The sequence below is a fragment of the Pinus tabuliformis genome, chromosome 6, assembly GCF_031772625.1.
Source record: "Pinus tabuliformis cultivar Carrire ecotype Pingquan chromosome 6, CPIR1, whole genome shotgun sequence".
Lineage (NCBI taxonomy): Eukaryota > Viridiplantae > Streptophyta > Pinopsida > Pinales > Pinaceae > Pinus > Pinus tabuliformis.
In genome coordinates, this window is record NC_142292.1 from 648,589,878 (window position 1) to 648,617,828 (window position 27,951).

General features: G+C 38.9%; 1 protein-coding gene across 7 annotated transcripts in view; it reads right to left on the reverse strand.

Moving 5' to 3' along the window:
- Positions 1-27,951, reverse strand: part of LOC149260288 (symplekin) — a 160,311-nt gene that overhangs the window by 106,666 nt on the left and 25,694 nt on the right. For all 7 annotated transcript variants that reach the window (XR_016258103.1, XR_016258105.1, XR_016258109.1 and 4 more), the window contains exons 3-6: positions 13,806-13,898; positions 13,600-13,714; positions 13,217-13,385; positions 3,148-3,322 (exon numbers count right to left, since the gene is read on the reverse strand). Coding sequence is in view for 3 of the 7 variants with exons in the window: in XM_089420098.1 (XP_089276224.1) it covers positions 3,148-3,322; positions 13,217-13,385; positions 13,600-13,714; positions 13,806-13,898 (552 nt within the window). In the remaining 4 variants the exon portion in view is untranslated. The remainder of the gene's footprint in view (positions 1-3,147; positions 3,323-13,216; positions 13,386-13,599; positions 13,715-13,805; positions 13,899-27,951) is intronic.

Sequence of the window (27,951 nt, forward strand, 5' to 3'; positions counted from 1 at the left end):
AAAGCCGCGGACGCGAAAAAAATTTCCAATTAAATTTCCAACAAAAAAAATAAAAATAATAATAAATAAATAAATATAAATAAATAAAAATAAATAAATAAATTGTTTTAAAAGCCCAATGGGGCAAACAAACATTTCATTTTCACTTGAATGAGAGCCAGAGCAAAGGAGCGAGGAGAAGCGAGGAGCAAGTGCCGAGGAGCAAGGAGCAAGCCTGCAGAGAGGTAAGTAACTTAGTAATTTAGTTAGTTTAGTTAGTTTAATTTAGTTAGGTAGTAATTTAGGTAGTTTAATTTAGTTTATTAACTATATTTAGTAAAAAAATTATGAATCTAAATTAAATTAATAGATTAAAATTATTAAATTAATTAATCTAAATAAATTAAATTAATTTGCAAATTCAAAAGCCTACAAATATCAAACATCATGGACCTGGCTATATTTCTTGGGATTTTCCTCTTCTTGGTCCCTTTTATGTTTATTATGGTGCTGGAGAGTAGGAAACGGCGGGGCCAAAATGAAGAGGGGGATGAAGAAGCTGGAGAAAGTGGATTTGATGAAAACCCCGGTGAGGAGGAGCTGGAGGAGGGTGAACATGACTCTCAAAAAACTAAACAAGACCAAACCCCATTGTGGAAATATGTTAACAAGCCTGAAGCAGGGAAATGGGGTGGAACCACTAAATTTCATTGCCCCCATTGCAACAATGATTACACATGTTCATACACCTGTGCCAGAAAACACCTCTGTGGGAAAAGGCCATGGGATGGAGACAAACAAATAGGAATCAAAACTTGTCCAGCGATGTCAGCAGCGGATAGAGCCAAATACATAAGGGAAGAGGAGGAAGACCAATACAAATCAAAAAAATCAAGGGGTTTCTTTGAACCAAGCACAAAGAACTCCTTCAGCATCCTTCTAAGGCAGTGGATATGGAGGCACAAGGTCATCAGGTTTAAGGCATAGAACCATATCAGATTTCCTTGATGAGGGGTGTAGGAATGATGTGGATTCAAAGGTTTACAAGTTTCTCGATGCATGTGGGATACCATTCAATGTCCTTCGCTCAGCTTATTGGCACGAAATGGTTTCTGCCATAAATGATGCCCCTAAAGGATACAAGAGCCCTAGGTATGACAAGGCAAGAACCATTGGACTTGATCATGAAAAAGCAAAAATATCACATTCTTTGAATAGAATGACAAGTTCTTGGACTGGCCATGGGGTGTCCATTGTATTTGATGGATGGACAAATGTAAAAGGCAAGCCATTGATAAGTGTTCGTGTTGTGTCTGTTAGTGGTGCCATCTTTCTAACTGCACATGATTACTCAGACAAGTTCAGGACCGGCATCAACATTGCAGAAGCATTACTTGAAACAATTGACCGTATTGGGCCATACAATGTCATCCAAGTCATCATTGATAATGCTCCTAATTGTAAGGCAACGGGAGAAATTATTGAGGATAAATACCCCAACATATTTTGGTCTGGATGTTTGGTTCACACATTGAACCTTCTGATGCATGATGTTGTCAAGAACAAAAATGCACAATACCAATGGATTGGTGATTTGTACAAGAAAGGCAAACATATGTTAAAATTTATTACAAATCATAGCAATACACATGGCCTTTTCGGCAATCACTCGAGATTGGAGTTGTTGAAGATTGCGAAGACCAGATTTGGTAGCTATTACCTCACCTTCAGGCGCCTTTTGAAGGTAAGAGAGTCATTGGCTAGCATGGTCTCAAGTCCACATTGGCAAGTATTAAAGGAAAGGGCTACAAATGCAACTGACACGCAAGGTTTTGAATTGGTGGAGGAGGCCACTCTTGATGGTCAGTTTTGGACAAGTGTGAGGCAAGTGTTGGATTTCACGAAGCCCATTTATCACATGATTCGTTTTGCAGATACAGACAAACCAGTGATTGGCAAGGTGTATGAGCAGATGGATACCATGTTGGGGCAAATAAAAGATATTTTTCATAACAGAGATCCCGACTTGTACAAAATGATTCACGATTTTGTGTGTGTACGGTGGAATAAACTTAATCTTCCACTACATTGTTTGGCGTATATCCTTACGCCAAAATACTACTCTACATCTTGGTTGGGCCAACCTGCACCAGGGGTGGGATTAGGACCAAACCCCATTTAGATGCAGAGGTAACTAGTGGATATTTGCAAACATTGGAAAAGTTGATATCTGACAGGGAGGAATGTGCAACTGTGCGCCTTGAAATAGGCAAATACTTCAGTGGCACTGGTTTGTTTGGTACCTTCCATGCAATGGAAGACAGAGACAGATTTGATGCTCTCACATGGTGGGAAACATATGGCGGCCATGGACTTTTGCCAAAATTGGCAAAAAATTTCTATCACAGGTTGTGAATACTCCTTCTGCAGAGAGGTGTTGGAGCACCTACATCTTCATACACAATGTGAAAAGAAACAGACTCAATGAAAACCAAGCAGAAAGCTTGGTTTATGTGCACTACAACTTGAGGTTGTTGAGTCATTACTGTGATTCTATATGAGGATCCCACACATATAGAATTTGGGACAATCACCCAGGGGATGACAATTTGGAGGATGGTATAGTGCATCTTGAAGAACTGGAGGGTATTGTTGTAATGCCTTCAAGCCCTCTTGCTGACATGGCCTTGTGCCCGGAATAATCTAGGGTTTACCCTGGAGACCATCCTTGGAATGAGGGGAAGTGCATGGGCGTTTTCCCACGTAATGTAACCTGGAGAGGGAAAAAACAGTTGGCATGGTTGGGAGATGCCTTCAGCCAAGTTCAGTTTTAATCCAATAGAATACTCAATCTAAACGTCTTTGAAAAATAATAAACTAAATAATCACTTCTTACCCCATTCATTAAATAAAATACTGACCCACAATTGCCACATTCAAAAAATATTTTTGTTCAATTCAAAATTCTATAACTTCATATAGCATGTTGATATTATCTATATATTTCAGAAACTTAACAAATCCTTTGCACTATTACACTAAGAGGATACAAGAAACACGGCAACAAATATTCAACAAACATATACATGAAAATTACAGAAAAATACGCAAACAAAAGCCTTGTCATTTGATCCAAATTGTAACACAGAAGAATGTCCAAATTCATACCGTCATTGCCCCAGGGTGTGTACACTTCAGAAATGCAAGAAATGCAGTCTTAAGTGCATGTTGGACACTTGCAACTTGGCCTCCTTTTCCAGATTCAGAGTTCGGGTCTAGCCCAAGCAACACTGGCAAAATCCGTCCATAAAGAGGTGGCCTTTTCTTTGCAATGGCTGCAAGACTAGAAGAAGTACTCAACTAGTTAGATGAATTGAAGTTTTACAGTGTAAGTAAAGCATTAAAAGTTCATGCAGTCACAGAAACAAAAAAAATTGCAGTCAATGTAAAATTGTAGTGTAAGACAACACGCTAGCTTTTGGCTAGACCATTCAGCTCCAAGATTGGCATTTCATCACTTACTCAAATGGGAAATGAATCGGTGTTCATAAAATATGCTTACACGCAATCGACTGAGGTGCATAGCATAAGGGAAAGTGAATCATGTTTTTATTGTCTGAAGTCAATCAATAGGTGGAATAGATTTATTTTTATCCCTGTTTTTCTATGTCATCAATAGCTTCTGTTTCTACTACTTCTAATTAGCCTGATATCACTTCCCTCATGCATAAAGGTTTCTTCAAGCATTCTCCAACCTTGGCATTGCTTTGTTTTAAACAGAGTCTTCTTACTTCACTATTCAGTATAGGGAAATGTGTGGATTTCTGATTGCTTTAAAGTTTATAATTAACATGCCTAATATGACCCAGAGAAAAAGAGTATAAACATTAGTAGATTCATAAATGAAGAATACAATACTTGCTCCAAAAGAAAATATAAATAAATATGAATATTTTATTCACCCAGGGACTGACCCATCCAAACAATCAGGATCATGTTACACCTTTGGGCTATATGACTAAATGCCCTATATGATCATGAATGGGGTCAAAAACAAGGATATAGTTCAAAATGATAACACAACGGAATATGGATAAATACAAAAACAAGGAATGGAATTCCATGATTGTAATTACCCAAGCAATAAAAGTGATCACAAGGTTAAGGCATTAAATGGACAATGAGATTTGCACATCATTTATAGCAAAACAACATCTCATGGTTGAGTAAGAACTTACAGGTAACCTATTTTCTAAAAACACTAGTCTATTTCAAACATGGGAATTCTGAATCCACAAAAGACAAAACATGAGACTATCAATGAGATGTCCGTTCGAGGGTAAAGCAAGGATGTTTCATACCCCCAGCAAGGTACAAATCCAATAGACATGTTTCACCCCACATGGATCATCTCACCCATGCAAAGGCACAATGATGGGGCCAAGTGCAAGTCATGGCAAAATTTCACAGAACAGATCACCCACCACAGCATCTGAGTCAAAGGATACTTTTGAATGCTGTAAGCTGGCTACATTCCATTGTAATACTACTAAAATGGGGATAGGCACACTTGGCACAGTGACGATTGGAACCATCTTGACAAGGATGATGAACACCAACTAAATAACAGGACTAATAATGCCATTGTCGTTCACTAATCTATGCTCAATCAAACAAACATCCTTGTCAACCACCTTCTTATGATCATATGCTATGTGAAGAATATGGTCCCAAATACCCCACCTTTGTTAAGCTCTAACACGCTTCTTCATGCAGTTGTGCAACTACACTACCTTCATGATTGCATAATTAGATACCCACAATATTCTCTTTGATAACCTTCTGAACCCCTTTGTTGCAACTTGCTATAACATTCATCGAATTATCAACCAGGTATTCTAAGAATAGACCCTCCTTGATGACTATCTATTTTATGTCCTTTTGACATCATTTAAGATTTATGCATGCACAAACAGTTTGTGTTGCAAACAAAAGGGGATAGATAGGTAGATTGATAGTGATGTAATGAAGGATTCCAAATCATTGTCTCAATCTACTCATTAGGCTCCAATTTTCTTCACTCCACATCAAGCAAGGACTAGTTGCCCAACTGACTCTCCTTTCAACATCCTACCTCTTGCTTATATTATTTTCTCAGCAAACTTTGTTGAACCTCCCACTAGAACCTCTTGGTATATTGATTCCCAATAATCGATATGCAAGTTTGGTCTACTTAATCTGTGAGTATATTGCAGAACTTACGAGAAAATGTTGCTCAGTTTCCACCTCCCCATTTCCATATGTCTGATGTAACCTTTCATCCCATCGCCCTGTTTCACATCTCAACCTCTAGAATTCAATTCTTGGCTGCATTATTACCTACTTTTCAGGCCATGGAATGTTGAGCTTCAAGTAGTTTTGCACTTTGATTTCCACTTGTTTGTTAAAGTTGTTTATGTAGCATTGTTTTATTTCCAAAGAAAAAAACCATAATTTTTATTAGCATAATAAAAATTACATCTTGTAAACACACAAAAGTGTGTATGCAGATATATCAGGTACAAAACCATCATAATAATGCTGAAAATATATCATGTCTGGGGTCAATAATAGCCATAGATCCCCAAATACAAAGGCCGCAATGTTCACCATCAGAAGAGCAGTTTATAACATAATATTTACAAAAAAGACCGTCAGCATAGTCCATAGAGAGCAGTAAACAGCATATGCAGAAAAACAAAAACAAAAAATAAGTGCCCAAAACCCACTAGCTATCCGCCCGAACTAGGCATAATGATCTGCCTGAGATGAGGAGCAGAGTAATGGTTGAAAGTGAGTGAAGATCTAGTGCCCTCACAAAATTCAGAGATCCTCCAGCAATCCTGGTCCAAATCTAGAGCCTCCTTGGAGAGGCCATCTCCATCCTAATGTCACACCCAAAAACCAGAGCCACCTTAGGGTAATTTTTCTTTCGTATGTACTAGGGTTTCTTGTGTCCTGACTTGATATAATTGTGGGACAGAATCACGAGCTGAGTTTCAAGGGGAACCCACTGGAATGAGTTAACCCAACTTGTCAAACTAGACCCTGAGAACACGGTTGTTGATTGAGACCGATGTCAGTAGGGTTTGGGAACTGAAAGTGATTTAAGTTCGACAACAGAACAGTAGGCTCCTTTGTAGTGTTTCCTTGTTGATTTGACTCAAATTCTCTCACTTTCGTAGAGCAACAACCTTTAAATTCACCACACATAATGGCAAACTTCAAAATGAACACAAATGCAAACCTGAAAATATTTTATTAAATTAGGTTTTTATTGGAATGGGTTCAACTAGATTTAATCCTTTTTCTAAACAAGGACTAAAACCTAAGTTCTAAACACCACTAGCATTCTAGTTCAATTTCTTCTTTGTTGTGGCCCACCTCCATCGACTCTTAAAGCCTTTGTTGGCGCCGTGACTACTCTCGTGACTTTGTAACTTGAGAAGCTCGAAAGAATGACCATATGTCTAGCATTGCCTATTTTGGTTTGGTTGTTTGCAGTGGTGAATCAGTGACTGTCGTGCTCTGCACAGTAAGCACGCATAACATGTCAAGCCGTCAATGGCACGCATAACATGTCAAGACAATTGAAGTCACAGTCATAGATATATATATATATATATATATTAAAAAAAATAAAAATAAGAATATTTACTTATAAAAATTTAAACAACTTTAACTTAAGGTTTTTTATAATCATAGTTTAAATTTATATAACTTGTTTATTCATAACTATGGTTATATATAATTTGATTTTTAGATTTATAAAGTTATATAATATATAATTAATATTAAAAGTATTTAATATCTTTATTACTTTATGAAAGTCATACTATATAATAATAATAATATAATTTAAAATTTTACACACACACACATATTTATTTGTCAAACTTCACATCGAATTCTATCATCTAATTTTTCAGTGTCAAACTTTTTTCAAACTTCAAGGTCATCAAATTTGAAATCGAATTCGAACACAAACTCAAATCAGGTGACTTAGGATAGGGGAGGCCTCAAATAGTTCTCTAGTTTGGAAACCATGCACTAACTTGCACCTTATTTAGAGCATTTTCAAAGCCCTTTGAGCAATATCTTCTAAATGATTACTCAGATATAACATGGACCAGCCTACCCCTTGAACCCCAACCCTTTTTTGATATTGTTATTGTTGGAATATTCACCAATACTGAGAGGGGGGTATTGGTCAATTTAACAATTTTAATCAAATTATGTAAATATTAAACAATTGACAACACCATTCAACAATGCAGTACATCAAAGACAGTACATGAGATTTTTAGGTGGAAACTCCTTTGAGAGAAAAACCACCGAACACTTTTAATATAAAGTCTTAAATATTACATCAACAGGAAGCTCCAACTTCCAAGATTCTCCAGCAACAATTGGAAGGAGGTTCCAACCCCCTAATTCATTAGCTCCAACCGAAAGGACACACCAACACCCTAATTTACCAGCTCCAACTAAAAGGATGCTCCAACACCCGACATGAGTACCAACACGCCCTAGCACCATCCTACCACTCTAAAGTGTTCTCAGGCTCAAACCTGAAGGAGACTCGAAACTCTGCCTTGCACCACCCTGCCACCCTACTCAGCTAGCCACCACTTGCCCTGAAGGCTCTAACCTTCAATTCACCACAATGGACCACGTTACATGTATTTTCAGACTGGATCAACCTCTACTCAAAATCGAATTAAACAACATCAAATCAATATGCTGGCACAAAGTTGTCAGCGGCAATAACAACTCTCTTTGTACACCAAAGGGATAAAATCCTAGCTAAACAATCTAGTAGCACTCAACATTCTCTACTCAACAAACAGATTTAATAATGTTCAACATGTATATCTGATGACAAACGCTAGCAGCATAGAGATAGATCCACAAGAAGTCTATTTTGCACAGCCACTGCTCTAATCAGATGTCATTGAACTACCTTTGTCTTAGCCCAATAGCAATTCTTGCTATCACAACACTCGACACAATACTTTTGTCCATGCTATTATTCACTATTGCCTCTTGCTCTCATGCACAATCCAATGTGCCACAGGTCTATCCTGTGCCCAACCTTAAGTTGCCTCAACAACTGCCACCTTGAGTTGCCTCAACAACTGCCACAAAATCATGCAAGCCCTTTCTGCAATCTCAAACCCTGGATCAACAATATGCAAGTGAATTACCAACTTAACAACCCACACTGAGTCTTACTAACAACTGTGCATATAAATAATGGAACGCCTTAAACGTATCACTCAAGTCCAACTTGTTTGCTTTAGTCTTTGCTCAAGATATGGTCTATTGATTTTTCCACGGCACTTAAAAATCAGGTTTATTTCTAAGATCTTGATCACAAACACACTCAAATACCACAACACAAGCACTTTATACAGCAAAATAACATACAATGGTGAATCAACTGAGTGCACAAGACAACATTTCAACCCAAAACTTGTTATATTACAAATCTTAATACAACAATTGTAGGGATAGGGTACCATGGATCATGGCCCTTACATAAAGCCTTGATACAAGGAAAACTAGGGCTTGGAGTCAACAACTATGACTACCAATCTTTCTCTGAACAAAGTACACTTGACTTGCTGAAGGAGCGCTCTACTCAGCCCTTTCGGTCCACTTACCTTGAACACTTATGGCAAGTCCTTTGCTAACTCTTCTCCTACTAACAAGACTTCTACACCTTTAGAATGTTTGCATCTTTAGCTAACCAAACTACCAATATCGATGATCACTGCTCCTCCAATGTCACTTTAGTTTGGCCAATACAAGTTTGCCCTCTAACTGCTCGCCTGCTCCTCCAGGATAGTCAACTCATAGGGTCTTCCTTTCTGCCCTCTTCTTGTCACTTTGTTGTTCCAAATATGACCCGACTTAGGGCTTGCAATTCTTCCACCACACAATCCAACAAACTGACTAATCTAGGGCTTAACAAACAACCCACTTAACTAAATTTTGCTTCTTTAAAATATCAATCCTTAGGGCTATAAGGACTACCCATTGAACTGTGACAAATCTACTCCTTGACCACAATACTTGGGACTTCTTCTCAACCACTAACAGTCCACAAAGATACATGTTCATAGGTTGCCTTCACATTGTTTGTTCAAACACACTTAATGAACAGACCTTAAACAATACTACCATTCCTTGCAATCATCAACACAAAGAGACAAGTCAACATACCTTAAACTGATGTTATCTCCATCCTTTCAAGGTCACAATTTTGTGGCAAAGGACCTGAGATTTCCAACCCTCTTTAGGTCTCTTGCAGCTACCTCAGTGGTGCCCTAAACTCAACATCAAATGCTACCCTCGCAAATCTCCTCTCTTCTTTGTTGTACCTTCAGGTATCTTGGTCCATTTACACAGCTTCAGAATAGGTACAATAACCCTCTATCCAGCATCCATCAAGGGACTCAGTCCTACTCCAGGCTACAAAAGAAACTAGGCTCAAAACACAGAGATTGTTGTCCAACTTATGCCCAGAACCACACTTGTAAACTCGGCCAACAACTCTCCTTCATGTCCTAGACCAGATCACAAGAAAAGATACAAAACTCATCCTTCTCTCCAACTCGACTAGGCTCCTTAAGACTGTAGCAACCTTAGACTTCTTTCTCTTGATTGAATTGCTTTTGGATGGATGAAAATGAGCTTAACCTTGTCTTCTCTTTATAGTGTTCTAGATGGGTTTCATTAGCCACCTAAGGTCACACCACTTCATCAAAGCCAACCTAAACAATTTATTTAAAGACCATAAAAACATAAGACAAAAAATTCTTCCATTCAACCAACGCCACATCATTGAAGCCTTAGGTGCCCCTTAGCCCTTCAAGTGTTCCCCGCATGCTCTCAATGATAAAACCATCAAATTCTCCACTTGGGTACGCTTCCCACAAAGCCCTTTTGTGGGTCAACTTCTCCCAAACCCAGTACCCTAGAGTTGTGGGAGTACCTCCCAAGCTACACAAATCAACACTCCCTCTTGGAGAGGGAGGTACTTCCACCACTCAAAAGTATCTTGCCATCATCATCGACAACACTATCCCAATCTTTGGCATTCACCACTGCAGCATACCTTGTAGAATGAACCACACTCTTCTTGGTAGTGTCCCTGACACCAGAAGCTTCTTGCTTCTTCCTTTCCTGATAAGTCTTCAGGCCATCCCACAATTCCTTCTTGCCAGCAGAAATCCCCTTGCTTCCCGTTGACCATGTGCTCTTCTTGGGTTGCAGATTCTCCCTCTAAACTTGCATACTCTAGTTCAAACTCCACTCCCTAAGTCTCATGAACCTGCGTCTTCTCATGATTTATAGGCTTGCCCGTCAGCCAGTACAGACCATGCTCCCTAACTCCAATGATCACTCCACCAGAGTTAGAGCCTCTAGGCCTGAGTCTCGCTTTCCCATCCTGGAAAATCACCTCAAACACATTCATCTTAGTCACTGAGACAAACAACACGTTGTATTTGAGTTTTGGTACCCATAGTACATCTTGAACTCGCAACAACCTACCTAACTTACATCCTGAATGGCACAACATGGGATCCTTTGATCACTTTCTGACTCTTGTCGCCAACCACCATGTACAACTTTGAGTCCCATTCAGTTAGAGTCTCAAACACTTCACGCAAATATGTCATATGCTTCAATGCCCCACTATCCACATGCAGCCTTGTCGACAATACTCTCGGAGAAATGACAAACTAGAGAAAAATCCTCATCCTCCAACCTTCTTGAGAGATCATCCAGCTCAGAAGACGTAGCAACACCAGCTACCTCCTTCCCCTTCTTCTCATTGTCTCCCTTTTTCAATGTACAGTTGCTCGAATAATGACCATATTCGCCACTATTATAACATGTGAGCTTGCTCAAGTCCTCCTTTGCCTTGCCCTTTATCCTCCCTGCAAGAGCCACGTTATTATCAAAAGTCTTCTTCTTCTTATGAAGGTCCTCATCTCGTAGTTCTTCTTGAATATTCATCCCACAACCTATTCCCATCTGGCAGCTTCTCACGAGCGACAATACCTTTGATGAACAGCTTCCATTCCTCAGTAAACCCTTTCAAAGCAATCCTCACCAGCGCAAAATCTGAAAAAGTTTCACCGATGGTAGTAAACTCATCTCAAACTTGAGGAAGTTTCGTCAGATACGGAGCCACACCTTCACCATCCGTCATTTTGGTGTTCTTCAACTTATCTCTCAATACCAATAGCCAATTCTCATTCTTATTCTAGAACAGATCCTGAAGAGCTTTCCACATCTCATGGGCAGTGTTCTTCCCGAACAGATGAGGTATTAGGTGATCTTTGACACCATCTACAATGATTAGCTTTGCCTTCGTATCCAACTCCCCATACACTTCCAATTCCTTAGGGTTTGTTGGTTTCTAGATCTCCTTGTCGACAAAATCCCAGATCTTGTTCACCATCAAGACCAACTTGATCCTTTTCTTCCAAGGACTATAGTTGGACAATCCGTCCAACCTATCATCATATAGTAAACCAACCGCCAACTTCGCCATTGTTATTAGTGCTTTAATGACAACGGAACCAACTCCCTCTTGAGTTGTACCTTATGCACACTCTGATTTAGTTGTCCCTTCAAAGTAGCTTTGATCCCATGTTGATTTTTCTACAACACTCAAGACTCAGGCTTATGTCTAAGATCTCGATCACAAACACACTCAAATGCCACAACACAAGCACTTTGCACAGCAGAATAATATACAGCAGTGAATCAACTCAATGCACAAGACAATTTTTCAACCCAAAACTTGTTATATTACAAATCTTAATACAACAAATGTAGGGCTCCCGTACCAGGGATCATGGCCCTTACATACAGCCCTGATACAAGGAAAACTAAGGCTTGGAGTCAACAACTATAACTACCAATCTTTCCCTGAACAAATTACTTGTTGAAGGAGCGCTCTACTCAGCCTTTTTGGTCCACGTACCTTGAACACTTCTGGCAGGTCCTTTGCCACCTCTTCTACTGCTCACAAGACTTCTGCAACTTCAAAATGCTTGCATCTTCAGCTGACCAAACTACCGCTTCAATGATCACTGCTCCTCCAATGTCACTGAACTTTAGCCCATAAAAGTCTGCCATCTAGTTGCTCTCCTGCTCCTCCAAAATAATCAACTCATAGGGTTTTCAATTCTGCCCTCTTCTTGTCACTCTGCTGCTCCAATGATGACCCAACTTAGGGCTTGCAATTCTTCCCTCACACAATCCAACAAACTGACTGATCTAGGGCTTAACAAACATCCCACTTAACTGACTTGTGCTCCTTTAAAATATCAGTCCTTAGGGCTTCAAGAAATGTCCACTTAACTGTGGCAAATCTACTCCTTGTCCAGAGTACTTAGGGCTTCTTCCCTCACACAGTCCAACTTAGGGCTTTCCATTCTTCCCTCACACAGTCCAACAAACTGACTGATCTAGGGCTTAACAAACATTCCACTTGATTTTTGCTCCTTTAAAATATCAGTCCTTAGGGCTTCAAGGACTGTCCACTTAACTGTGACAAATCTACTCCTTGTCCACAGTACTTAGGGCTTCTTCTCAACCACTAACAGTCCACAAAGAAACCTGTTCATAGGCTGTCTTGAAACTGTCTGTTCAAACACACTTAATGAACAGACCCTAAACAATACTTCCATCCCTTGCAATCATCAACACAAAGAGACAAGTCAACATACCTTAAACAAGTCAAAATCTCTGCTTGAATTGATTTACTCGAGTAAAATGTTGTAAATCTCAAAGTCTGGGATTTTGTTTTGACTATATGATGCCAAGGACATGTTCACACATCCAGGCTCCCTATATCCGGTTTGAGTAGGAACCCATAGCAAAACTAAGGAAAGATTCTTTTATTTAGCCAAAGAAATACTAGTTTCAATTAACACAGATTATACAGCACATTTTACATGGGTAGCAAATTTAAGATGATGTTGCTCCTCTTGCCAACAGACATATAGAATTACAAAAGAATCATTGCAACCTTGATAAAAATGTGAAGACCACTTAACATGTTAGACCACTAATATCAAAGCCAAAAAAGCACCCCTCTGTAAGGCATTTATGCATAAAAAACAGCCATTCTAAAACAAAGCCTAAGGTAAGAAAATTAGAACCAGAAAAATACCTATTGATGATAACAATAATTACGGAACTCTGAAGCGTTGTAATATCTGGTGAACGCAACAGGTCCAACATGTTTCCTAAGTTCTTGTTTGCTTCCTGGCCTAGCAATCCTGGATCCAGAAGAGGATGTCCTCCAACCAACCATGATATATTAAATGTTCTCAACTTGCCTGTTTATATGGAAACAACATATATCAATCTGACAGTTAAATACTTCAGTAAGCATCTGCACATAAATATCTCAAGGATCACAACAAAGGATACGATGTAAGGGAATTATTTGGCAAAAGCCTACAGAGCCCATACAGTTCAAGGAAGTAAATTCTACTTAAATGCCTCATCCTCTCTCAAATGCAAACAGACCAAAAAGAGATATTATTGTACCATCACTGTTTTGCTGGGGAAGTGGTGGTTGAGAGCCATTTGGATCGGGTGTGCAAAGTAAAATTGTTATCTCTACAAATTTTACTGCTAGCAATTTTACTCCATCTTTTCCAGGCTGCAGTACAGACAAGAAACCAGTCAACAACCATAGATCTTGAAGGAGCCCTAACCATAGTAAAACCTTCAGATAGAAACTATCGATTTACCTGAAAAGCAAATGTGTAGACTGCATCCCTGAATTTTAACATCCATGACCATAAGTCCTCAAGCCATTTATCCAACTTCCCAGAATGGACAATCTGGATTCCCCCAACATATAAATTAAATGTGGACAATATCAATTCAAAACTTACAGTAGGAAGAGAATAGAAAATCAAAGGAGCAAATCCATAGATAAAGTACAGCTGCAAATGACAAAGAAGGAACTAGATTTCAATGCATTATTACTCACATTAGTGGGATTAATACAGCCCCTACAAATATTAGACTTGCTTGCTTCAATGGAAGTAGTTTCAAAATTAATAGCCAACTACCAAGTTTTATGTTTCAGTTTTTTCTTACTATATCATTTCCATTCTTTTATGTCTGTATACATTCTTTTATAATGCTCAATGACTATCAAGATACCGACCAACTAGATCATGAAAGATCAGATTTGTTTGTAATCTAATTGGTAGATATATTGGTGGGCAGCTTTTTGGCTTGTCATCAGGATTATGCTTGACTATTTGGTTTGTCTCCTTAGCTTTTTCTTTTAAAAGATATTTTGGTTTCCTTTTAGTTAGCCTTTAGTTAGGTTAGCTTTGAATTCTTTAATCTTTAAGTTTAATTTTTATTTTTATCGTTCTTGCAAATGCTGTTCTGTTCTAGATTTTAGTTGTTTAAGGTCTTAATTATTTTTATTTCTTTATTTTGTTTTTATCTCTTTGGTTTGTTATTTCACCAGCTTTCTTGGATCCAACCCACTCTTTTCAAAATGTTCCTTTCTCCTTCTGCAGTTAGTATTTATTACTGTGTTTGCTTTGAAGTTTCAACTGGTTATCTCCATAGTATTAAAAACCAGCAGATTCATTGACCAAACCAACCGAACCGGTCAAAATACCCGGTCAACCGCCCTCCCTCGCCATTTTATTAGACAAACCGAACATAAACCGGCCGGTTTATGACGGAACTAGCCGGTTTTCCCATAAACCGGCCAGTTCATTGCCAAGCCGGCCGCAGACCCACCAGACGCATTCTTGGAGGCTTGTAAGGTGGTTTGGAGGGAAAATAAGGGTTGATTCCCTCCATAAACAGCCCCTCCAAGCCAATAAAAGGAGATCTCCCCTCTCATTTGCCTCACACATCTTATTTGGAGTTTTTGTGAGCTTCATTGTGAGCTTGGAGAGTGTTGAATTTTTATTGTAGTCATGGAACAACAGAGAATTTGAGCTAATTAGTAGATAGCCACCCCGCCTCCAAAAGCCAAGGATACTACATGGGTTAATTGTAATATGATTGATGGCAAAATGATCTGCAAATATTGCCAAAAACCTATTGAAGGAGGGGGTATTAACAGGTTCAAACAACACTTGGCTTGGATAGGAGGCCATGTAGAGCACCAAATGAAGTAAAAGGGCAGAAACCTTCAGACGTTTGAGACTTGAGTCATTGAACCAGCAGGGAAGTTTGTGACTCAAGCAGTTGCAAAGTTTGGGAGTTGAGACTCAACTAACTGAGTTTGATCATGATGAGAAGTTTCAACTTTCAAGTAATAATATTGATCACTAATATCATATATGTAGACTTGTAGTAGGTCAGTGGCCGCATAGCTTGTAGGCTTTGTTTTTGGACACTCGAAGCCATTTAGAGCCTCACTGATTATATATTTTGTTGCTGATATGTATTGCACTCAGTGCCATTTCGATATATTCACCTATACATGGTATATATATGAGCAAACTTTGAATATTTTGTATCTACTTTGGAGTCATGGTTTTAAATCTTAAAAATAGTTTTTTCATTAAAAATAATTATTTCATGTGTTTTTTTAAAACCAATTCATTAAGATCTAACCAGTCCCAGTTTGACCGATTCCAGTTTGAAACCCAGTTTATTAGGTGGACCAGTCCGGTCACCAGTTCCAGTTTTGAATACTATGGTTATCTCTATATATTTATATTTCCTGACAGACTGCAATTAATCAATTTTAAATGTTGAAATATAGAGTATCTATGTTTCTCTAAAAAATCCCTCGAACTGCAAAAGCCTAAAATTACAAAAGGAAAATGTTAAATTTCAGATCATACAAAACAGATTCTGCACTCAGTATACCTAAACCAAGGTAGTTTAAAACTGAACCTCAATCAAAACAGCAATCTCCGAATGCTTTATTCTACAAACATGTATTTGTTGGCATTATGGTTCAAGTGTTGTCCTTGATGGCAACTCACTCAGTGGATGGTACAGGTGCTCAAAGGTTAGTACAGGTGATGGCAACTTAATCAGAAGACAGATCTCAGTACAGCATGGCAAGAAAGCTCATACACGCTGTTTCGTTAAGCCCAAGTCGCGTGTACACGCTAGTTAGATTCATAAAAAGCGCGTGTATGTGGAAAGGTTCCTTTGGTTCATGGTGGTTAGACCTTGGAAGTTGTGCCTATGATTTCGGACCATTATGTCTCGACGGGCGTGTCGATCCCTAGTTTTAAAGTTGATGGTATTGTGTTACTATGGTTTTGGCTCTTGGTATTGAGAAAGGCCTAAGGCTATATAAGGAGAAGAAGATCATTAGGCAAAGATCATCTTTCGACAAGGCATGAATATCTAAGAGAGAAAGAGATCTGATATGCAGGTTCTGAGTTGGTTGATCTGAGCTAAGGAGAGATCTCATCGGTTGATGGAGAACTAGATCTAAGGAGAGATCGGGATCAAATGGTTTGAAATGCACTATCATGTTATGGTTGATTATGCGTATTTCTAGATCTGATGTTACGTTCTGAGTCTAACTAATATCTGGTACAGCTGCAAGTTGAGAAAGTTTATTTTTAGATCTGTACGCAGGTTGGCTTCGGTAAAAGCGCGTGTATACGCGGTTTCTGCTCATTAAAGTAGCGTATATCTTTTGAAGCTTGATTTGGGTTTACAGTGGGATCTGACTGTTATTACAGAGTTCTGTAGTCTGCTCTGTGCTCTGGTAACTGGTGATTGACAGGGTTCAGTGGTTCAGTGATTCAAAGTTGGTTGTTTTATGCTTCAATGATCTGTTGTGAAAATTGAATGAATTGTGGTCTTCAGATTGTAATGTTGTGCTTCAGGAATATCCAAGTCTGAAAATGTATGAAAAGTGATACCTGGAAGAAGGAAGATTGTAGGTCAGCACCTACGTACTAGTATCTTGGCTAGTACAAAAGCAAAAGGGGGTTGGAGCTCCCTTCCAAGGAAGTTTGGAGAACGAGAGAAGGTTGAAGCCTTCTGCAGGTTGTAGCCTGCGTACTGGTATAAGGCTGCACCAGTACAAAAGATTGTAAACTGAAGTTTCATATTAAGAAAGATAGAGACAACTTGCAGCAGGTGGTTTTCACCCACATTGGGTTTCCACCTTATATCTTGGTGTTCATGTGTGTGGCTTTTTGTCTGTTCTGTTATACTGCACATGTTTACTGTTAATATAATGAATAATGTCCTGATGCACTTAATTGAAGAATAAGCCAACTAAATTGTGAGTTTTCTGCTTATACGCTGTTTTACTTCGTCACAGTAGCGTGTACACGCTGGTTCACTTAACTGAAGTAGCGTATATGTTTTGGGCATTTGAAAAGTTTGATTAATCTGATAATACTGATTCACCCCCCCTCTCAGTATTATTTCCAACAATTGGCATCAGAGCAGGTCCTTCAGAGGAGCTTGATCGCTTGAAGGAAGATCATTCATCATGAGCAACTACGAGAAAGAAGCATCAATCAGGCCACCGGTTTTTGATGGAACAAATTTCAATTATTGGAAGGTAAGAGTTACTGCATATCTTCAATCTCTTGGTACAGAAGTTTGGGACATTGTAGAAAAAGGCTATGCTTTTCCTTCAGCTACTCCTACAGATCCAGATGAAAAAAAGGCATATGAAACAAATGCAAAAGCAGTCGCTACCCTATTAGGAAGTATATCTCAAACAGAATTCATGAAGGTCATGCACTTCAAATCAGCAAAAGAAATATGGGACAAAATGATCACTAGCTATGAAGGAGATGAACAGGTAAAGGAAGCTAAACTTCAAACACTCAGGATTCAATATGAGACTCTCAGGATGTATAATGATGAAAGTGTGGCTAATTATTTTCTCCGGGTAGATGAGATTGTTAATTGTATGAAAAACTTGGGTGAAGAAATAAGAGAAACTATAGTAGTTCAAAAGGTTCTAAGATCTTTATCCCCCAAGTTTGAATCTAAAGTATCTGCAATAGAAGAAAAAGAAAATCTCCGTGTTCTCACTATGTCTCAGCTACATGGAATTCTAACCGCTTATGAAATGAGAAAGGGAGGTCCATCTGACAGAAGGGAAGCTGCTTTTAAGGCATCAGGAAAAGAAGATTACTATGAAGCAAGCCATGTTCCAGAAGAAGAGGAAGAAGAATCAAATTTTGTCAGAAATCTTCAAAGGGGTTCTGGAAGGTTCAGAGGTAAGCTACCTTTCAAATGTTTTGCTTGTGGGAAAGTAGGTCATTATGCTGCAAAATGTCCTTATAAGGATAAAGGAAAAGAACCTGCTAGATGGAACAAGAAACAAAGTGCAAATAGGAAAAGCTACTACACCCATGAAGATAGTGATGGCTTATCAAACAGTGATGAAGATGAACAAGGTAATAAATATAAGCTGTTAATGGCATTTGAAGATGATGATTATGAGGATGCTATAGATGTGGATAATCTCTATAATGAAATCACTAGACTCAAGAGAAGCATAGAAGAAAGGAATGTGATTATTGATACTTTGCAATTTCAAATTGATGAAAAGGAAAAACATCTTGAAAAACTAGAAGGTGAAATTGTTGGTCTCAGAAAAGAAATTGAGAAAACAAAAACTATTAATCTTAAATTTGTCAAAGGATCTGAAACCTTGGATGAGATTATTAGTGTGCAGCGGTCTCCTCTAAACAAAACAGGTTTGGGCTATAATGGAGAAACCTCTCAAGCATCCACCTCAAAAAGTTATCTTGATGCAGCAAGAGGAAATGAGCGGAAGAACAATGAAGATAATCAGGTAAAGCAGGGACGAGTTACAAACAGAAACTATCAGGGACAATCCTCCTTAAGGATGAACAAAAGCTACAACCAACCACAGGTAAAATCTTCTCAGTTTGGCTCAAGAATAGATGAAAATAGAAGTTACAATCAGTTGGCTGGTAGATTCAATAACCGCAGAAGCTTCTTCAATGGACAATGCTTTTCTTGCCACAACTTTGGTCACAGAGCAGCTCAATGTGTTGCATATAAAACAATCATGACTAGGGAAGCTCAAAAACAAAGAAGTATGACAGGGATTACAAAAAGGACCTATAACAACTTTTCGGTGCTTGAAAATGAAGTTGAATGTTCTATTTGCAATAATTTTGGTCATAAAGACTCTGAATGCAGGAGCAGGTTTCAGGAGAAAAAGGAACAAGCCACAAGCACCAAAACATGGAGAATAAAGGAACCTCAAACAGAAAGATGTGGGATAGCATTTTATGCAGAAGGACAGGAAAATCTATGGTACATTGACAGTGGATGTTCGAAACATATGACAGGTGATAAAGAAAAACTTGAATCTTATTCTACTTTAGAAAAGGGAAAGAAAGTCTCTTTTGGAAATGATACTCCTGCTACTATAAAAGGAAAAGGTATTGCTCCTTTAAAAGAAAAGGTCAAGGCTGGAAATGTTTTGTATGTTGATGGATTGAAACATAATCTTTTAAGTGTCAGCCAGATGTGTGATCAAAAAACAGAGGTTATTTTCAGATCGAATGGATGTCTTGTTCGTGATCTTGATACAGGTAAAACAGTTCTCAAAGGCAAAAGAACTCCAAATAATCTGTACATATTTGAAGAAGAACAACAACAATGCTATCTTAGCAAGGATGAAGAGCACTGGTTATGGCATCGAAGGTTGGGACATCTAAGCTTCTCACAAATAAGGAAAGCATGCAAATATCAGGCAGTTCGCGATCTTCCAGATATCAAAATTCCAGACAACACCATATGCAAATCTTGTCAGTTTGGAAAGCAGACCAGAACTAACTTTCCAGAGAAGGAAGGGTCAGCTAGCTTGCCTCTTGAGCTAGTCCATACAGATGTATGTGGTCCATTTAGGAAAAGGTCACCTCGAGGAGAAAAATATCTGATATTATTCATTGATGATTTCTCAAGGTTTGTTTGGTTAGGGCTTATGAAGCACAAAGATGAAGCATTCGAAAAATTCAAATCCTTCAAAGCATTGGCCGAAAATGAATCAGGACACAAAATCAAGTGCCTCAGATCTGACAGAGGTGGGGAGTTCACATCAAATGAATTTTTTGATTTCTGCGATGAACATGGGATAAGAAGAGAATTCTCTACAGCTAGAACTCCTCAGCAAAATGGGGTTGTGGAAAGAATGAACAGAACTATCCAACAAATGGCTCGTGCTATGCTCGATGAATCAGGTACTCCTGCAACCTTCTGGGGAGAAGCCGCACATGCTGCTGTTATCATTCTTAACAAAACAAATGTCCGAGTAAACAGCACTCAAACACCTCATGAGCTTTGGAGTGGTAAAACTCCTTCCGTGAAGCATTTCAAAATCTTTGGGAGCAAATGTTATATTAAGAACACTGATGAGCAACTTGGCAAACTTGAACCTAGAGCAGATGAGGGCATTCTTCTTGGTTATTCTCCACATAGCAAAGCATACAAGTGCTACAATAAAAGACTTGGCAGAATTGTTGACAGTATTGATATAGTGGTTGATGAGAAGGGATATATTCCTAGGCAAGTTCATCATGAAGAAGATGAAGGTTACTCTCAAAGGCGAAATGATGAAGAAGAAGAACCTCAAGAAGAAGAAGAATCTCAAGAAGAACCAGAGGAGCAGACAAGAATAGAAGAGAAGACTCCATCCAGATATGTCCAAAAGAATCATCCAGAAACTCAGATTGTGGGGCAGAAAGAAGCAGGAGTACAAACAAGAAGGACACTTGCAGAAGCTTCAAGCTACTTGGCTCTACTCTCCTCCATTGAACCACAAAATGTGAAAGAAGCATGCAAAGATGAATGTTGGGTCAAAGCAATGGATGAAGAACTTGAGCAAATCGAAAGGAACAACACTTGGGAATTGGTTCCTAGACCAAAAGATAAGAATGTAATAGGAACAAAATGGGTCTTCAAGAATAAGTTAAATGAAAATGGAGAAGTAATTAGAAACAAGGCCAGACTTGTTTGTAAAGGGTATGCACAGCAAGAAGGAATAGATTTTGAAGAGACCTTTGCTCCTGTGGCAAGACTAGAGGCCATCCGAATGTTCCTTGCTCTCTCAAGCTTTCAAAACTTCAAGGTATTTCAAATGGACGTAAATCAGCCTTCCTGAATGGAGACTTAGAAGAAGAAGTATATATTGAGCAGCCAGATGGGTTCATTCTTGGGAATGATCCAAACCTTGTATGCAGATTGAAAAAGGCTCTCTATGGGCTCAAACAAGCCCCAAGGGCTTGGTACTATCGGTTGGACAAATATCTTCACCAACAAGGCTTTTCAAAAGGATCAGCAGATAGCAATCTCTATATAAAAGTTGAAAATAACAAATTGCTAATTCTTGTTGTTTATGTAGATGATATTATTTTTGGCAGCAATGAAGAAACTATGAGTCAAAACTTTGCCTTGGTTATGCAGAAAGAGTTCGAAATGTCACTTCTTGGAGAATTGACATATTTTCTTGGATTGCAAATCCAACAAAATGAAGGAGGTATCTTCTTGTCTCAAACCAAATACCTCAAGCAGATCTTGAAGAAGTATGGCATGGAAGAGTCAAAACCAGTATGTACACCCATGGTTACAGGATGCAGCCTCAGTGCAAATGATGAATCAGCAGCAGTTCACCAACCCACTTATAGATCCATGATTGGGAGTTTGCTTTATTTGGCAGGTACTCGACCAGATATTACTCATGCAGTAGGGATGGTTGGAAGATTTCAAGCCAACCCAAAGGAAACCCATCTTCAGGCAGTCAAAAGAATCTTCAAATATCTTCAAGGGACCCAAAACTATGGCTTATGGTATCCTAGAAATACAGATCTCACTCTTCATGCTTACACAGATGCAGATTGGGCTGGAAGTGTGGATGATAGGAAAAGCACAAGTGGAGGTGCTTTCTTCATGGGTTCCAGATTAGTGTCTTGGTTCAGCAAGAAGCAAAGTTCGATTGCCTTATCTACAGCTGAAGCAGAATATGTGGCTGCAGCATCTTGTTGCACACAACTTCTTTGGATGATGCAGACCTTGCAGGACTTTCAAATCACTTGCACTCCACCTGTCTCTATCTTATGTGATAATACAAGTGCAATCAGCATTTCAAAGAATCCAGTCATGCACTCAAAGACCAAGCACATACCAATCAAGTACCATTTTCTTCGGGAACAAGTGCTTGAGCAGAAGGTCAAATTGGAGTATGTTCCTTCTAAGGAGCAAGTTGTTGATATTCTCACAAAACCACTGCCCAGGGAAACTTTTGAATATCTCAGACAAAAGCTGGGAGTAGTTGATGCTTCATCCTGTTGTTGAAATTTGTTTGTTCTACAGAAAAGTTGGTATACGCAGGTTACAGAAGGGATATGAGCGTATACACGCGGATTTATGTTGAGTAAGTCGCGTGTATGCTGGACGCTTGTTGCAGAAAGAATATCCGCGTACATACGCTGCTTTATACAGGATAAAACGCGTATATGATGTTCTGAACAGCAAAGGAAAACTCTGAAGTTCTGAACAGCAATAGGAATGTCAGAAGTATTCAGGCACAGTTTCAGGGAGTGCAACAGGCACAGGTTCAGGGGGAGCAGCTCAAAAGTCTCATAAAGCATTGTTGGCATTCAGATGTTTTGGTTGATTAGTTTAAGAAGGAGCTCAGAAAGAAATTCTCGTTGCTGATCTAACAAGATGTTTATCAGATGCTGCTGGTGTCTTTCCTAAGTCTTGGTCTAGATCTGTTGTCTCTATGTCATGTATCTCTCTTGTCTCTTTTATGGTGTCAAGGTCATGTAACGGCCTTTGTTGGTTTCCCCACTATGCCTGGGATGAATGATGAAATGTTCATGTATTATCATGGTTAGGTGGATGAGTCAATATTGATGTATCCCCACTTGGTTGGGTGGATGAGTCATTTTTTGTATATCCTCACTTAGTTGAGAAATGGATGTATGTATGAGTCTTTGGTTATAGGAAGGTCTTTTATGATGTATAGAGTCATGTTCTTCTTGAAGAACATCTTTTGCAGATCTTGCCTACAGTCAAGGGGAGCATGAACAGCACTTGGTGAGCAGGATGGATAGACTGGTACTCTTTGGCATTCACAAAGGGGGAGCACACTTGGAGATTTCAGCATGTACTCAGGGGGAGTATGGACAGCAGTATGGACAGCAGAAGGATTACCAAGGAAGAGAATATCTTGGTCCTCTCTTTGCCCTTGATGTCAAAGGGGGAGAGTGACTTGGTGTGGTGGTTGCCATCAAGTCCAAAGGGGGAGATTGTTGGCATTATGGTTCAAGTGTTGTCCTTGATGGCAACTCACTCAGTGGATGGTACAGGTGCTCAAAGGTTAGTACAGGTGATGGCAACTTAATCAGAAGACAGATCTCAGTACAGCATGGCAAGAAAGCTCATACACGCTGTTTCGTTAAGCCCAAGTCGCGTGTACACGCAAGTTAGATTCATAAAAAGCGCGTGTATGTGGAAAGGTTCCTTTGGTTCATGGTGGTTAGACCTTGGAAGTTGTGCCTATGATTTCGGACCATTATGTCTCGACGGGCGTGTCGATCCCTAGTTTTAAAGTTGATGGTATTGTGTTACTATGGTTTTGGCTCTTGGTATTGAGAAAGGCCTAAGGCTATATAAGGAGAAGAAGATCATTAGGCAAAGATCATCTTTCGACAAGGCATGAATATCTAAGAGAGAAAGAGATCTGATATGCAGGTTCTGAGTTGGTTGATCTGAGCTAAGGAGAGATCTCATCGGTTGATGGAGAACTAGATCTAAGGAGAGATCGGGATCAAATGGTTTGAAATGCACTATCATGTTATGGTTGATTATGCGTATTTCTAGATCTGATGTTACGTTCTGAGTCTAACTAATATCTGGTACAGCTGCAAGTTGAGAAAGTTTATTTTTAGATCTGTACGCAGGTTGGCTTCGGTAAAAGCGCGTGTATACGCGGTTTCTGCTCATTAAAGTAGCGTATATCTTTTGAAGCTTGATTTGGGTTTACAGTGGGATCTGACTGTTATTACAGAGTTCTGTAGTCTGCTCTGTGCTCTGGTAACTGGTGATTGACAGGGTTCAGTGGTTCAGTGATTCAAAGTTGGTTGTTTTATGCTTCAATGATCTGTTGTGAAAATTGAATGAATTGTGGTCTTCAGATTGTAATGTTGTGCTTCAGGAATATCCAAGTCTGAAAATGTATGAAAAGTGATACCTGGAAGAAGGAAGATTGTAGGTCAGCACCTACGTACTAGTATCTTGGCTAGTACAAAAGCAAAAGGGGGTTGGAGCTCCCTTCCAAGGAAGTTTGGAGAACGAGAGAAGGTTGAAGCCTTCTGCAGGTTGTAGCCTGCGTACTGGTATAAGGCTGCACCAGTACAAAAGATTGTAAACTGAAGTTTCATATTAAGAAAGATAGAGACAACTTGCAGCAGGTGGTTTTCACCCACATTGGGTTTCCACCTTATATCTTGGTGTTCATGTGTGTGGCTTTTTGTCTGTTCTGTTATACTGCACATGTTTACTGTTAATATAATGAATAATGTCCTGATGCACTTAATTGAAGAATAAGCCAACTAAATTGTGAGTTTTCTGCTTATACGCTGTTTTACTTCGTCACAGTAGCGTGTACACGCTGGTTCACTTAACTGAAGTAGCGTATATGTTTTGGGCATTTGAAAAGTTTGATTAATCTGATAATACTGATTCACCCCCCCTCTCAGTATTATTTCCAACAATTGGCATCAGAGCAGGTCCTTCAGAGGAGCTTGATCGCTTGAAGGAAGATCATTCATCATGAGCAACTACGAGAAAGAAGCATCAATCAGGCCACCGGTTTTTGATGGAACAAATTTCAATTATTGGAAGGTAAGAGTTACTGCATATCTTCAATCTCTTGGTACAGAAGTTTGGGACATTGTAGAAAAAGGCTATGCTTTTCCTTCAGCTACTCCTACAGATCCAGATGAAAAAAAGGCATATGAAACAAATGCAAAAGCAGTCGCTACCCTATTAGGAAGTATATCTCAAACAGAATTCATGAAGGTCATGCACTTCAAATCAGCAAAAGAAATATGGGACAAAATGATCACTAGCTATGAAGGAGATGAACAGGTAAAGGAAGCTAAACTTCAAACACTCAGGATTCAATATGAGACTCTCAGGATGTATAATGATGAAAGTGTGGCTAATTATTTTCTCCGGGTAGATGAGATTGTTAATTGTATGAAAAACTTGGGTGAAGAAATAAGAGAAACTATAGTAGTTCAAAAGGTTCTAAGATCTTTATCCCCCAAGTTTGAATCTAAAGTATCTGCAATAGAAGAAAAAGAAAATCTCCGTGTTCTCACTATGTCTCAGCTACATGGAATTCTAACCGCTTATGAAATGAGAAAGGGAGGTCCATCTGACAGAAGGGAAGCTGCTTTTAAGGCATCAGGAAAAGAAGATTACTATGAAGCAAGCCATGTTCCAGAAGAAGAGGAAGAAGAATCAAATTTTGTCAGAAATCTTCAAAGGGGTTCTGGAAGGTTCAGAGGTAAGCTACCTTTCAAATGTTTTGCTTGTGGGAAAGTAGGTCATTATGCTGCAAAATGTCCTTATAAGGATAAAGGAAAAGAACCTGCTAGATGGAACAAGAAACAAAGTGCAAATAGGAAAAGCTACTACACCCATGAAGATAGTGATGGCTTATCAAACAGTGATGAAGATGAACAAGGTAATAAATATAAGCTGTTAATGGCATTTGAAGATGATGATTATGAGGATGCTATAGATGTGGATAATCTCTATAATGAAATCACTAGACTCAAGAGAAGCATAGAAGAAAGGAATGTGATTATTGATACTTTGCAATTTCAAATTGATGAAAAGGAAAAACATCTTGAAAAACTAGAAGGTGAAATTGTTGGTCTCAGAAAAGAAATTGAGAAAACAAAAACTATTAATCTTAAATTTGTCAAAGGATCTGAAACCTTGGATGAGATTATTAGTGTGCAGCGGTCTCCTCTAAACAAAACAGGTTTGGGCTATAATGGAGAAACCTCTCAAGCATCCACCTCAAAAAGTTATCTTGATGCAGCAAGAGGAAATGAGCGGAAGAACAATGAAGATAATCAGGTAAAGCAGGGACGAGTTACAAACAGAAACTATCAGGGACAATCCTCCTTAAGGATGAACAAAAGCTACAACCAACCACAGGTAAAATCTTCTCAGTTTGGCTCAAGAATAGATGAAAATAGAAGTTACAATCAGTTGGCTGGTAGATTCAATAACCGCAGAAGCTTCTTCAATGGACAATGCTTTTCTTGCCACAACTTTGGTCACAGAGCAGCTCAATGTGTTGCATATAAAACAATCATGACTAGGGAAGCTCAAAAACAAAGAAGTATGACAGGGATTACAAAAAGGACCTATAACAACTTTTCGGTGCTTGAAAATGAAGTTGAATGTTCTATTTGCAATAATTTTGGTCATAAAGACTCTGAATGCAGGAGCAGGTTTCAGGAGAAAAAGGAACAAGCCACAAGCACCAAAACATGGAGAATAAAGGAACCTCAAACAGAAAGATGTGGGATAGCATTTTATGCAGAAGGACAGGAAAATCTATGGTACATTGACAGTGGATGTTCGAAACATATGACAGGTGATAAAGAAAAACTTGAATCTTATTCTACTTTAGAAAAGGGAAAGAAAGTCTCTTTTGGAAATGATACTCCTGCTACTATAAAAGGAAAAGGTATTGCTCCTTTAAAAGAAAAGGTCAAGGCTGGAAATGTTTTGTATGTTGATGGATTGAAACATAATCTTTTAAGTGTCAGCCAGATGTGTGATCAAAAAACAGAGGTTATTTTCAGATCGAATGGATGTCTTGTTCGTGATCTTGATACAGGTAAAACAGTTCTCAAAGGCAAAAGAACTCCAAATAATCTGTACATATTTGAAGAAGAACAACAACAATGCTATCTTAGCAAGGATGAAGAGCACTGGTTATGGCATCGAAGGTTGGGACATCTAAGCTTCTCACAAATAAGGAAAGCATGCAAATATCAGGCAGTTCGCGATCTTCCAGATATCAAAATTCCAGACAACACCATATGCAAATCTTGTCAGTTTGGAAAGCAGACCAGAACTAACTTTCCAGAGAAGGAAGGGTCAGCTAGCTTGCCTCTTGAGCTAGTCCATACAGATGTATGTGGTCCATTTAGGAAAAGGTCACCTCGAGGAGAAGAATATCTGATATTATTCATTGATGATTTCTCAAGGTTTGTTTGGTTAGGGCTTATGAAGCACAAAGATGAAGCATTCGAAAAATTCAAATCCTTCAAAGCATTGGCCGAAAATGAATCAGGACACAAAATCAAGTGCCTCAGATCTGACAGAGGTGGGGAGTTCACATCAAATGAATTTTTTGATTTCTGCGATGAACATGGGATAAGAAGAGAATTCTCTACAGCTAGAACTCCTCAGCAAAATGGGGTTGTGGAAAGAATGAACAGAACTATCCAACAAATGGCTCGTGCTATGCTCGATGAATCAGGTACTCCTGCAACCTTCTGGGGAGAAGCCGCACATGCTGCTGTTATCATTCTTAACAAAACAAATGTCCGAGTAAACAGCACTCAAACACCTCATGAGCTTTGGAGTGGTAAAACTCCTTCCGTGAAGCATTTCAAAATCTTTGGGAGCAAATGTTATATTAAGAACACTGATGAGCAACTTGGCAAACTTGAACCTAGAGCAGATGAGGGCATTCTTCTTGGTTATTCTCCACATAGCAAAGCATACAAGTGCTACAATAAAAGACTTGGCAGAATTGTTGACAGTATTGATATAGTGGTTGATGAGAAGGGATATATTCCTAGGCAAGTTCATCATGAAGAAGATGAAGGTTACTCT